At 37.2% G+C, this 13,100-nt stretch overlaps 2 protein-coding genes across 2 annotated transcripts in view; one reads left to right on the forward strand and one right to left on the reverse strand.

The window, feature by feature from the left end:
* The window catches only part of LOC129747148 (proton-coupled zinc antiporter SLC30A2), a 74,936-nt gene that overhangs the window by 26,172 nt on the left and 35,664 nt on the right, over positions 1-13,100 (forward strand). The window lies entirely within an intron of this gene.
* The window catches only part of LOC129747147 (inositol polyphosphate 5-phosphatase OCRL-like), a 37,370-nt gene continuing 34,885 nt past the window's right edge, over positions 10,616-13,100 (reverse strand). Inside the window, exons 9-10 of the mRNA XM_055741191.1 lie at positions 11,842-12,087; positions 10,616-11,781 (exon numbers count right to left, since the gene is read on the reverse strand). Of these exons, the coding sequence (XP_055597166.1) occupies positions 11,561-11,781; positions 11,842-12,087 (467 nt within the window). The 3' untranslated portion in view covers positions 10,616-11,560. The remainder of the gene's footprint in view (positions 11,782-11,841; positions 12,088-13,100) is intronic.

Here is a 13,100-nt window from a genome sequence, read left to right on the forward strand (position 1 = left end):
ACATTCAAATGTCTTGCACAACAATAATGTTTATTGTTACGTTAAATTTCCTAGTTTACTGCACTAAAATAGCAGCTTATTTCGCTTTCTGAACAACATTTCAGAATTTTACCCGGGCAATATCCGGGTTAATACCGCGTATTATAATAAGTTTTCACCTTTCAATCATTATTATTGAAATTTTCATTGGTTTATAAATTCTAAACCCTTTTCCCTCCCTATTTTTGAAAGTTAAATATAAAAAAAACGGTAGTTGCTTAAATTGGACCAATCGGCAGTACAGGGTTTTTTTTTATTGAGTTTCCATCCCAGTTTCTGTCTTATACTTGAAGTTTGTATTAAAATATTTTCAACAGATTGAACCAAAATGTTATCATTTATTGAAGTGAATATCCTGAATTAAATATATCACCTGCCAAGTGATCATTCTCAAATTATCATAAACTCGATCTGATAGTTGAGTTGATATTATCATTGAGTGATTTTCTTAATATGAATATTTCTATGATCTTAATCTTATCTTTTTCCAGTTTAATTAATTGGGATTTTCAAGTCTTGTGTTGTTTCTTCAGTTACTGAAGTTCAGTTTCATTAGTTTTCTGAATTTTGAAAATTCAGGATCTTTGTTTAAGATACTAAACTCATTTGGATTCATTATCTGTTTTTTTTTTTTCAATGATTACTGATTCTGTGTTTTAAACATTTAATCTTGATTCTCAATTTTTTTCAACCGCTCATTTTTGCACTTATACCCCATTGACTTTGAGGGCATCGAATGAAACTTTCGTCACATTTAGAATAACAGTTTAATTAAAAAAAAAATTTATCTGATGAGAATCATATTCAAAAACGTCTCAGGAAAAGATTTTTTTTGTGTTTCAAAGAAATAGAATTGAAATTAACATTTGGTGCAATTTCTGCTTTTGCTCTGAATGTGACTTTGTATCTTTTTTTTTCAATTTAATTCAAATTTTGTTTCTCAACACTTGATTTGAAATTACGATTTAGATTTGAAACACTGAATTTTGGTTCTGAGTATAGCATGATTTAAATTTAAATTGTACGTCTCGGCGGCCGAGTGGATAACGTGGTTACACGATAATCGCGTGGACCACCTGAGGCATGGGTTCAATTCCCACTTGGTACTGGGTCATAAATGTTAATCTTAAGTTGTCCACGTTTATTCAGTCTGTGAGCCTTAATCGGCTAAGACTGTGTATGTCTTTAAAAAAAAAAGTTTTGAATTCTTAAACTCTTATATCTGTATCTCTATAGAATGTGGATTTAATTAAATATTTTTTTTTTTTAATTTTGTTTTCTATGTTTAAAATCTTCATGATACTTCCTAATTGTCACTAGGTAAATATTTCTCGAATAAGCACCAACCAAACGATCAATGATGATATGAAAATCATTTATAATATCCATCCGGTCATTTTTTAAATTAGAAAATTTTAGTTGGTGATAAGGGCACAGAGAACAGACGTACAAACTCGAACAAAAATCGTCAAAAAAGTGTGTAAAATTTCAAATGTTATCACCAAAAAAAATACGTTAGAAATCGACTACAAACAGTGCGATTTATTGCGCCGTTCAAAAGTCACAAATCAACTTTAAAGTGCCCAGTTTTCGAAAAGGCGTAATCATATATAAACTCACAAAAAATCAAAAAGGATGTTGGGATTTTTACACAAGTTTCGTGGGCTAGCTTGTACGTCTGTTCTCTGTGATAAGGGTTTAAAAGAAGATGAGAATTAAATTTTGCATTTTGCAGCTTAAATCAGAGTTTTCCTTTCTAAGAAATTTCTAAACTCTTCCCCAATGTTTGCACGTGATTGATTTCAAATTTTGATTTGAAGATACCAGAAACTATGTTATACGCAGACAACATGGCTATTTAAAGATAGTATACTGAACTCATCTCCAGTTTTTTTTCACGTTTGAAAGGTTTTGAATTTTCTGGGTAGCATTTGAAAAAAAAATCGATTTATAGGGCCCCCCCGAGAAAAATTGCCCCGGGCCCCCCGATGGCTTAATCCGGCCCTGCTAATGAGCGTCACATACAGGTTACACTTTGTGCTTGTGTAGCCGATTATTGAACGCGTGACACTATCTCGGCCAATAGGCCTTCCCGAATGGATAAACTTCCTCTAATGTTCTTTGTACACACACGACGGCTGAGCTGCCGTGTCGTGAGCGGTCGTCAGTCAAGCTACAATCTTCAGCGAGGGTGGATGCGAGTCTCCCGTTCAGCCAGTGCAGCACGCAGCTTAAGTTTGCACAATGGCGAATCCTGACAGGAGAAAATTTCAAGTCAGGCTGAACGGGATGCTCAATCTCTTTGTGTTGTGAGTCTTTTTATGTAATTCTAGTGAAAAGGTGAAGTGTGTGTTGTTTTGGCGCATGGTCGGTAAGTTTTTTAATAGAATTTGAAATAAACTGACGAACGCCACATTCATGTTGGGAGAGCTGTGTTTTTCCTCAAAATGGTGGAATATGGTAGCTAGATGTCTGATTTTTTAGATTATTTTTCAACCTAATAAAACCCATGACCGTTTTGATTGATAGCTTGCTTGCTTGCACCTTGAAATTTTAGAATGGTAGAGGGAGAGGCAACCTATCTTTTTTTCATTCGTTTTTCTTGCAATCCCAGTGAATGAAACTCGTTCGGAATTAACATCTGCCAAAACAAAAGCTCTCACACATACGTATGAATCGTGTGGACGCTTCTCTCTCTCTCACTAGCTTTCATTCTCTGCTCAGTTTCCTCTGGTTTTTTGTCTTTGTTGCTATTACTAAAAAAACTTGTGCCAGGTAGTATGCGTGCACATTTACTCATGTATTAAAACGAATATTCGTTGCTTTGGAAATTGAGCGAGTATTATTGTCAATTGCATGAATTTTTAGACTATTGAGAGAATCTGATTTGACAGGTAACAATTCCGCACTCACTAACACCATCACATTCTTCATTTAAACTATCATGTGCTAAAAGTTGAAAAGGGACTATATGAAAAAAGGACCAACATCAGAGTTCAGTTACTTCAAATTATTTCTACCAAAAAATCAACTACCATATACGCACCGTTGCCGTCTTCAACAAACTGCGCACCTATTTAGACCCCCGTGCAAATAATTTGCGCGCAGTAAAATCTGCTCACAGACCTATACATAGACAATGACACATATCGATATTCTTTAAATCTTTTGATAAAATTGAATAAAAAACAATTGCGACTGGTGTGTCAGTAAAAATGGTCAGTGAATCCGTAATGTTTTGGCTAATTTTTCAGTAATTCGAAAAACGCCCGATTTATTTGTTCCACTTACATTCTTGTACCCGAATGTACAGAATGCATTCTGTTTTCTGTTCGTTTCTTTTCATTTGTTGATCGGTCAATTTTCGTTATTAAACTCCTTGGTTCGCATTTCGTAATAATTTTCGCCAAAACAATAACGATTATGCCGTTTGGAAATGTGATTCGAAAATCAGAAACGAGCAACGGCTGATTTGAAAAACTGACACGGGTTGTCTATGTGTGCGTCAGTGCGAAAATATTTCTGCGTGGAAATTTTTTGCACAGGAGTCTAAATAGGTGCAATTTCCGCAATATCTCACAGCAGCACCCTTTCGCTTGTTTCTATTCGTTTTTCTTTCGACGTTCAACCGTGGCCCGCCGCTTTCTCTGAGAAATATGTTCGGCTGCCGAACGAGTTGATTTTTGAATTCGCAGTCGCAGATCTGATCGTTCTCTAATGTTTCCCTGATTGTTATAAACTCGTGCTGAGTTTATTGATATCTAACGTTCTTATGCTTTGCAAATCAAGCTCTCGTACCTAGCAACGATTGTTTCTGCCTATTAGTTCGTTTGAATTTAGTATTATAAAGTTGCTCTGCGAAAATTGCCATACAAGGTTTTATTGATTCGCGATTCGTCGTAATAAGTTCAAAAAAGGGGAGTTACACATGTCACCAAATAAGGTACACTGAGGTAATTTGGAATGATAGCTTTTTTACTTATCCTGAAGGATAAGAATTTTGAGTGTTAAAGTATTGTTTGAAAATTTCTAAGAATATTAAAAAATATGTTACCTAGTTATGTAAATTTTGAAAGTTTATGATCGTTTGAGAAGAATTGAACAGTCGATTCTTTAAACTAAAAAGACTAAAAAAGAAAAGTTAAATTAAAAAAAAACTATTTCCGATCTTCTAAACACCGGAAAAGTTTCGTAAATGCAACGAAGTTATCATTTGTTTTGTTTTCAATATATCGTATTTGTTAAACTGAATGCATACCCTTTTCAGAGAAGAATCTTGACCTCAAAGAAAATGACAAAAGTTTAAGGAAAATTACAACTAATTTTTGCTTCGAAACAAAAAAACGTTTATGGTTCACTTTATAAGTTTTCGTTGGATCGGGAGGACCAACATGAAGAGTGTTCTTAAGGTTCACTTTATGAGTTTTCGTTGGATCGAGAGGACCAACACGAAGAGTGTTCTGAAGGTTCACTTTATGAGTTTTCGTTGGATCGAGAGGACCAACATGAAGTGTTCTGAAGGTTCACTTTATGAGTTTTCGTTGGATTGGGAGGACCAACATGAAGAGTGTTCTTAAGGTTCACTTTATGAATTTTCGTTGGATCGGGAGGACCAACACGAAGAGTGTTCTGAAGGATCACTTTATGAATTTTCGTTGGATCGGGAGGACCAACATGAAGTGTTCTGAAGGTAACGTATGCGCTGAATTGCATTCTTTAGATAATAAGTGCGGCAAATCTGCAATGCAACTAACAACATACCCGAGACCATGGCTTGGTGTGAACTGTTATCAATTAAGTGCTTGGCGTGTAGGTGTATGTGTTTTTTGGATGAACGAGTCAATAATTTACGCAATCGTTTTGAAATTAATAAAATTTTTAGTGTTATTAATCTACGACAGGTATTACGCACACGTTGAGATACCTGTCCAGTTGCAACTGATTGGTCGTTCTTATATTTATATTTTGAATGAAACATATAATAACCCCAAGTAACACAGATCAAGCCAATTGGCTTTTTGAGTTTTAATATTGTTTTATGAAGACTTTTCGATGGTATCCAATTTTTGAAACGGTTTTATTGTAACATAGGAAATGCTTCATTTATCGTGTGTTTTGAAAGAGCCCTGAAAGTTTTGCTAAAGCTTGAATAAAACACTATCTTAAGAGTTTTGTAATAATGTTGCAGAAGTATTGCTGAAGATTTAATAAAGCACATACTTTCCTGTTTTTATTAGAGCTTTGGTACCAGTTTTAATAATGCGCTCCATGCGCTTTTAAAACTAGCGTTCAAGCCAAGTTGAAAAACTGTTTTATTGGAACATTGGATGTAGGCATGATAAAACTAAGTGACAGATGATTTGACAATCGAGAAGAACGTACACACGCTTGAACTTGTTTACCTTTTTTTGAGATAACATAACCTGTTTTGAAAGGATTATCACTCAAAATTGAGAGAAACGTTCTATCAAAATGATATAAATTAACCCAGCTAAATTCACCTGAAAATTAAAAACAAATTTGTTGTATCCGCATTCAAATTTCAAAACAACCGCAAATCGATATTCGCTAAATTCTTAGGGTTCGAATAAAATCACACTGTGAATGAGCGTTTTTTTAGAATCGATAAGAATAAATGTATAAGACAATTAATTTACAAGTATGCCGAATAAAGTACTTGTTTTATTTATCCGTCCCTGTCTCTCAATGCGAAGTTAATCTGTAATTACGTCATCCAATCAAGAGTTAAAAAAATTCTTTCCGGATCAACCTCTCTTGAAAAATTCTAGAAGACTGCAGCCACCGGCTTCTCCTCAGCAAAGACGGGGAAATTAAGCTTCATTACAAGTGAAAATGCTCATTCTGTACTTTCATCAGCCTCAACAAGTTTCAGATGATATAAATAGTCAGGATGAAGACTACTAGCAATGACCGATCATTGAAAATTGTGATTTATTTGAAAAGTAACGTAGTTTTGATTATCGTAAGCAAAATATCCGATGCACGTTTTATAAAATCGTTTTATCGCTTCCAATTGCAACAATAACCATTATATATTTTTATATGTTGCATACTATTAATAATATCGTTACCTAAATCGTTAGCATACTGTTGCAGAAAAGTTCTCCCATACAACTGTTTTAACAGTTACATAACCTAACTACATATTCAAAATACAATTATTTCTAAATTCACGATTCAGGCAATGTATTTCACTATTTCTATAATCGTTTGCTAAACGTGTTTTTGCTAAACGCTTCATCAAATCGTCATTTGTCGATTTAAGAAATCGCTTGGTTATAATCCTCAATTATACGGGTTATTATTAAGCTTTAAAGCCAGGCTTTCGATTACAGAAAATGATCTATTTCTAAACAGTCTGAGATTGTTATTTAAAGCTAATTGACCATCCTCTAATCATAGTCAAAAGGAAACAAAACGAAAAGTTTCATGAATGTCTTTTGCCAAGCAACAAATCGAAATGATTCCATTTAGAGAAACATCAAACGAAGTTGTGATTCAAGGTCCCTTTAAACCATTTTAAAACTGTTTGTTGAAATTGTTTTATTACAACATTTTTCAAACCGGCAAAAGACAATTTCAAAACTGTTTTACAACTGCCTTAAGATGTTCAACATTAATTTACTGAACGCCATGTTGATTGTGAAATTGAATCGAATTTACTGACGCCATCTTGCTGAAAATAATATTATAATACTAAAAACTAGACATTTTCAACAAATTTGACAATGTTTGCGGTACTATTTGTTGTATAGGTAATGAATTTCAATGCAAATAAAAAATAGCATAATTTGAGCAAATTTAAATGTTTCTTAAATTATTATTTTTTAATTGAAAAAATTCTTAAAATTGTTTCAACCTTGATTTTCTTTGAGGCGCGCATATGTTTTGATGCTATTTCGTATATATTTCACCAGAAATCTGAGGTTGCAGGAAGTTTTATGCTAAGACATATTAAAAATGAAAATGAAAATATTTTTAAAATAATTTAAATGCTATCATCACTAATCACCAAATGTTTGGGAGAGGAATTGATAACACGAGAAAAAACGGAACAGAAAGCTCCCACAGTAGAGTATCTATCAAATTTCACAGCTCCCACTGTAAAATTCCTATCAGATTCCACAGCTCCCACAGTAAAATTCCTATCGAATTCCTTGACGTAGTTTTAAAGAAGCTGTGGATAGTCTTAAAAGAGCTCTGAAAGTTTTCTTAAAGCTATGTCTATAAGGCCGAATAAAACTATTCTGTTGGATGTTTTATTATAGCGTATAGAATTAGCTTTAAAAACGTTAACAAAATGGTCCCTTTTGGCCATATGTTAACTTTAAAGTAGTTGTGCTAATAGCGTAGAATGCGCTTTGGCTTATAAAGTAGCTTTAGGAAATAGTCTTAAGCGGACTGTTAAGGTTGGAATAAAACTTAAATTGTTACTTGGGAACGTTATCTTACCTTTACTTGAATCTCAATCTTACGATTTTAATCCCAATTTTATCATTACTCAAATCTTACCAGTGCACTCTACAAGCTTTTTAGTGAAATGGAAATTATTTCCATAATACAAACGGCAAATTTATTTGCTTCCATTTCAATTTCCCCTGCTTCACCTTGACCATTTTTTGTCGTGCTGTACAGGGCTAAGTCATCCTACAAGAAACTTATTAAAGTCTGTTTCACATACACAGATAAAAAAATGTAACCTTACAATACAAGTGATTTTACATTTTGACATCGCCATTTGAAAAATTTTGAAAAAGAGTATAGCAGCTCAACCATTTCTATGAAAATTACATGTCAATGCATGCTTATTCCAGCGCCAGTGTCGAGTTTGTCAGTTTTGTTTTGTTTTCATTCCTGTTCGTTTCCCGTCCCGTGCTGTGTCGGCAAAAGTTATTAGTTTTTATTAACCAGACCGTGGTTGCTGATTAAAGGTAAACCAATATTGAAAATAACTGTGATTGACTTAATAATTTCACACTTATTGCTGTTATTTACAGGAAATTGATGCAGAATCCCCAAAACATCATGACATCCATGTGTGACATCCAATTTTCTGCTGTCCTATCGCACCAGCCGTCCTTTCCGTCGACGGGGGAATCGGCTACAAAAATCAGTGCAAGTGTAGTTAAAGAATCAACAAGTGCGATTATTGTGAAATAAAGGTTTTTAAACTGCATCAAACCGGTGACTTTTTTGATTTTGCGAAACTACTCCCTGTCCAATAAGATTCGTGAGATGTGCTAAAGAATGTAAATGTACATCAAACAACAGCATTGAATGCTACCGGGAATTTACATGAGATGTGCAGTATTATCACTTGTAAATAGCCGATTCCTTTCTACCCATGCAGTTGCATGTAAATCTACGAGGATTTTTCTAAGTGTGTAGAATCTAGTCGGATAGAATAGATCATTTCTCCGCAAAGAAATAACGTACAACAAAAGTAAAAATGTAATTTTGTAGGTTTTTTATTGCACTTCGAGGAAATAAATACATAAAAATCACTCGTCAGCTTTTCGGATAAATTTTCAAACTTTTTTTGTGATACCACCCATTATTTTCTGCACAGTACTACTGGTAACCTCATTTGCCATCTTGTTCCACCACTTTTCCATTTGAGCGGGTTTTTTCATGGTTCTGCCACATTTCTTCAGTTTGCCGTTAACTATTGCCCAATATTTCTCGATGGGAAGAAAATCCGGACAGTTTGGTGGATTGATACTTTTTTCAACAAAATCGATCTTGTTCTCCTTATACCACTTAACGACATTAAGGCTGTAGTGGCAGCTTGCCAGGTCCGTCCAGAACTCCACCGGACCTTTGTGGGACCGAATGAATGGCAAAACCCTCTTCTGGAGACATTCTTCTTTGTAAACATTTCCATTCATTGTGTCTCCAGTGATGAAAATCTTAGTCTTCTTCCCACAACTACAGATCCCTTGCCAAATCATCAACTTACGAGCAAATTTATCTGCGAAAACAAACTTGAATCTACCCGCAACATTCCCTTTACGCTTCGCAAGGTAAAATATGTTACCGGGTATTTGTCCAAAATTCATTTTGACGTAAGTTTCGTCGTCCATCATGTAATATCCTTGATCCTACGTGTTTGCCTGTCTTACTTATACTGACCTTTGCTCTAGAGCGATCCCAATATTTATACTCTCGTTTACCTTGCTCTCGCCGCTCATGGCTTAATAAGATGTGGGATTATCTTCCATCAGGATACTACACATCAAAATGCATCCGTTGTACTTGGTCAACACTTTCTCGTACAACTTCCTTGCCCTGGTTTTGGCAACTAGGTTTTGTTTCAGTGTCCTGTTGGGGTGTTTGCTTGCGTGATACGACCGCAAGCCTTATCGCAAACAAATTCCTCCAGCTGTACTGTGGTTCGTCTTGAACTTTTTCGCCAAATCATGCAAGGAGATTCCAGGAATATAGTGAACTGATCGAATAACCTTTGCTCGCAGCTTCCGGTCATTCCGGTTCTACTTTTACGCCTTGTTTGTTTTACTCGATCCACCGTAAGGGTCTCCCGGTAACGTTTACAGTCGATTTTGGATATTTCAGGAATTTCGTGATCTTTACCCCTGACCACGTCGGTTTCTCTACGTGAGTGTGCAGAATTTCCTCTCGCCTTTCGCGTTCCTTCGTCGATAACTTTTGACTGACTGCTTCAATCTTGATGAAATTTTCACCACTAAGTAAACAAACTATCCGGATCAAAACACTGTCAATAGATTCGTGATGTGACAACTAGGGGCGCTGCAGTAAATAAAAGATGCGATCAGATTCTATGTGAAACAGACTTTAGCCTATTTTCTTGAGCTTCGAAGTCGACTGATTAATCGGCTGATGCCCAGCAAAAACTCCCTCAAGTGGCGATGTAAAAATCAGCCTATTAGCAAAGATTTCTAAGTATCAAGATACTCGGGCTGTTGTTCTCTCGAACAAATCGTTGGCGACGCCAACACATTGTTTATGGTGCAGCCGCTCTGCTAGATGGGATCTAAACTTAGCAGCTTTCTTCTCAAGCATTGCAGCTTTGCATTCAAGCTTTGAGTAAAAAACATCATGGCACTTAAACAATGAACACCACACTTACACCATGATAGTGTTTATATTGTTTACGGAAATGTTAATTTCACTGGTGCACGAGTATGCGTGAAAAATGTTTAAAACAGAGGTTGCCATTATTGCAGGGAAGCCGATAGGATCTGCTATTAGTAAGAAGAATAAAAATCGGGCGACGCACCAGAGGCGACCCGACTAAATATGATAAAAAAATGGGGGCTCTTATTTGAGAATCCATCCGAATCGAAGCGATTCTTGGGGAAACCATTATTGGTTTACCTCACCAGCTGGGAATCGGGGCTCTGCTTTGTTACGGTTTGTTACGGATAGAAAAAGCAGCGGCTAGACCAGCCAAGGCAAGATACACTAAGAGTACGGAACCTCAGGGCCGGCTGGCTACTGTGTAACCAAGGACTTAACGGATAAAATACAGAAAACCGGAAATTTCATGTTAATTGTGATTTTATTGATGTTTTGATGTGACGTGTTGTCTGTGTGTACAATAAACAATTTCTGTCTGTAATGTGGCGTGTAAAAACTCACTCATCGTGGTTGTGCTGCAGTTGCTGTAGCGGTTGCGTCGCGACGTCGTGGTTCTGGGAATCTAGTTCCGGAAGCGGAAGGGCCGTCGATGCATTGACGTATCGACGGGCTGCCGAAACCGTCGGCGTCAGCGGGCGTTGCTGGATTCGGTTGCAGGCGTCTTCTCTCATAGGCTTTTAATCGGTCTGCTCACGAGAGTGCCTCGTATCAGGACAGACCGAGAAGGGAAGTTCTCCTTGATATTTAAAGCCTCAGACCCCAAGAACGTTGTTGATGGTGGATCAACCGTGGTTGAATTAAAAGGAATCTTTCGATTGCTTTGATTCAGTTGAATCATTCAACCAAGTAGGGTCACAACTCACAACACAATGGAGGGTTGTTGATGATCTTTTACGTTGAGGCGCGAGACCACAAACGATCTGCGGGTCGAAACGTGAAGAGGTTAAACCGGTGTTCGGGTGAATTTCGTGAACGTTCACGAACACTATACAGAAACTTGACTATACTCATGGACGCCTGATACAGAAGAGAGCGAACTTTCCAGAAACAAGCTTCCTTTTCGCCTTCCATTTTCTCTTTTTCTTTCCTCCTTTTCCTACTCTGTTAATTGACAGCAACCAGCAGTAAAAATGTAGCCTACTATGGTGCTATCTTGTTGTGAGACTGGACAAGGAGCATGAATTTTCTACAGCTAAACATACAAAACTACAAAATTATATAAAAAAAATCAAACGATTTGTTACCGGTTACAGGTTAGAATCAAACGCGAAATAATTCTGATACGTTCATTCGATGGAAACAATTCTATCGTATCCCCATTTAAAGATGTAAATGCCTCGGCTTACATTTCCAATCCTTTGAAATAGTCCACTCAAAGTCATTACGGACTGGGTGGTAGTAATACATACAAAGCTACATACTTATTATATTCTGGTTCCGCCTCTTCCATATCTTGAATTTTGCTCATCATTAAGGTCATCATAAGCTTCGGCCTCTGATCCCGCTCATCATCGATGTACGACGCTTTTGCTTCATTTGCACCAGGAGTTGTTACCATGGGCGAATGAGTTGGACGTATTAATACCTTTCCAAAGGCATTAGCTGAAAAGAAAATCGAAGTTATTGATAACACAACTGATTGATTTCACTGTATAATCCTACCCATTTCGTCTAATCGAACATTAGAGTTTTCCTTTCGAAGCTCATTTAAAAATTTACAAATGTAAATAAACAAACGTCGATGAAGGGGTTTTAATTCGGTGCAAATTAGTTTCCGATATTTTTCGTAATTGTCTGCGCATACGTAGCAATCTTGTACGCTTAAGGGGACCACCGGCTCTGGAAGCGCTTCTAGGAGCAGCAGCAAAACCTCAACGCAAAGTCCGGGTGCGTTAATGGAATCAACAGCTACAAAATAAAACGTTGTAGTGAAGGAAATGTTACTGTTCATTGAATAGGACAATCCAAAGATGTCTTTGGATTTGACCAAAGTTCGTGAAAGTTCATAAGTTTACTATAGGAAAAAAACCGCGTCAAAGCGATGTCCCCTTTGGGCTTTTAACTTAGTTTCAACTCCAACCCAGTAATCGCGTCCTCTCGACAGAGCATGCAAAAAATTGAGAGTTGAGTCACCGAACTTAGAATAAAACGGTTGTTTTCGGCGACACTCCGAGAACGCAAATATTCTCATTCGGTTTGTCCTGCCGAGATACCTAGAGGCAACGAATACGAATGCGTACATGCGAAATCAGTTCGAATCGTACACTCGTACGGTGTGCTCGCATTCTGTTCCCGTGTCCCGTGTGGTCATCCAATCGTAGCAGCCGACTTCTCAGGCAGGCAAACACGCGTCTCAAAGGGAAACATACAAACACGATTCGGATTGTGTTCGTGTGTTTCTCTGGGGCGGGCGTGTCTTAGATTATTTCGTGGGACTCACCCAAGGCACGCGTATGGTGTGTTCCTCTCTACCGATTAGATGATGCAAAATCGTTAGAGAGATCGATACGATCCCTCTGTCGATTTGAGTTACCTCTCTGTCGATTCATGTTTACTGGGAAGTGACTCCTAAATACCTAATATACGCAAGATTTGAGCGAGCGGCATTGAAACATCCGCAACAAACGAAGCGCAGACATTGCATCTGACCATCACCTCGTCCTTGGCGAGATACGACTGAGAGTTGCGCGTGTCCAACGGCGCGAGGAGAAAGTCGGGTGTCGATACGACGTCCGCCGGTTGGAGAATCCAGAGGTGAAAAGGGCACACGTTGAACAGCTAGAATCCCGAGCCTCGGAATTGCTGACAGACGGAACAGTCGAAGAACAGTGGTGTGGAATCAAGAATGCCTTTATCACGACGAGCCATGGTACTCTTGGTAAAGTGTGTGGAAGAAGAAGTGAATGGATGTCGGATGAAAC

This window comes from Uranotaenia lowii, chromosome 2 (assembly GCF_029784155.1).
Source record: "Uranotaenia lowii strain MFRU-FL chromosome 2, ASM2978415v1, whole genome shotgun sequence".
Taxonomy (NCBI): domain Eukaryota; kingdom Metazoa; phylum Arthropoda; class Insecta; order Diptera; family Culicidae; genus Uranotaenia; species Uranotaenia lowii.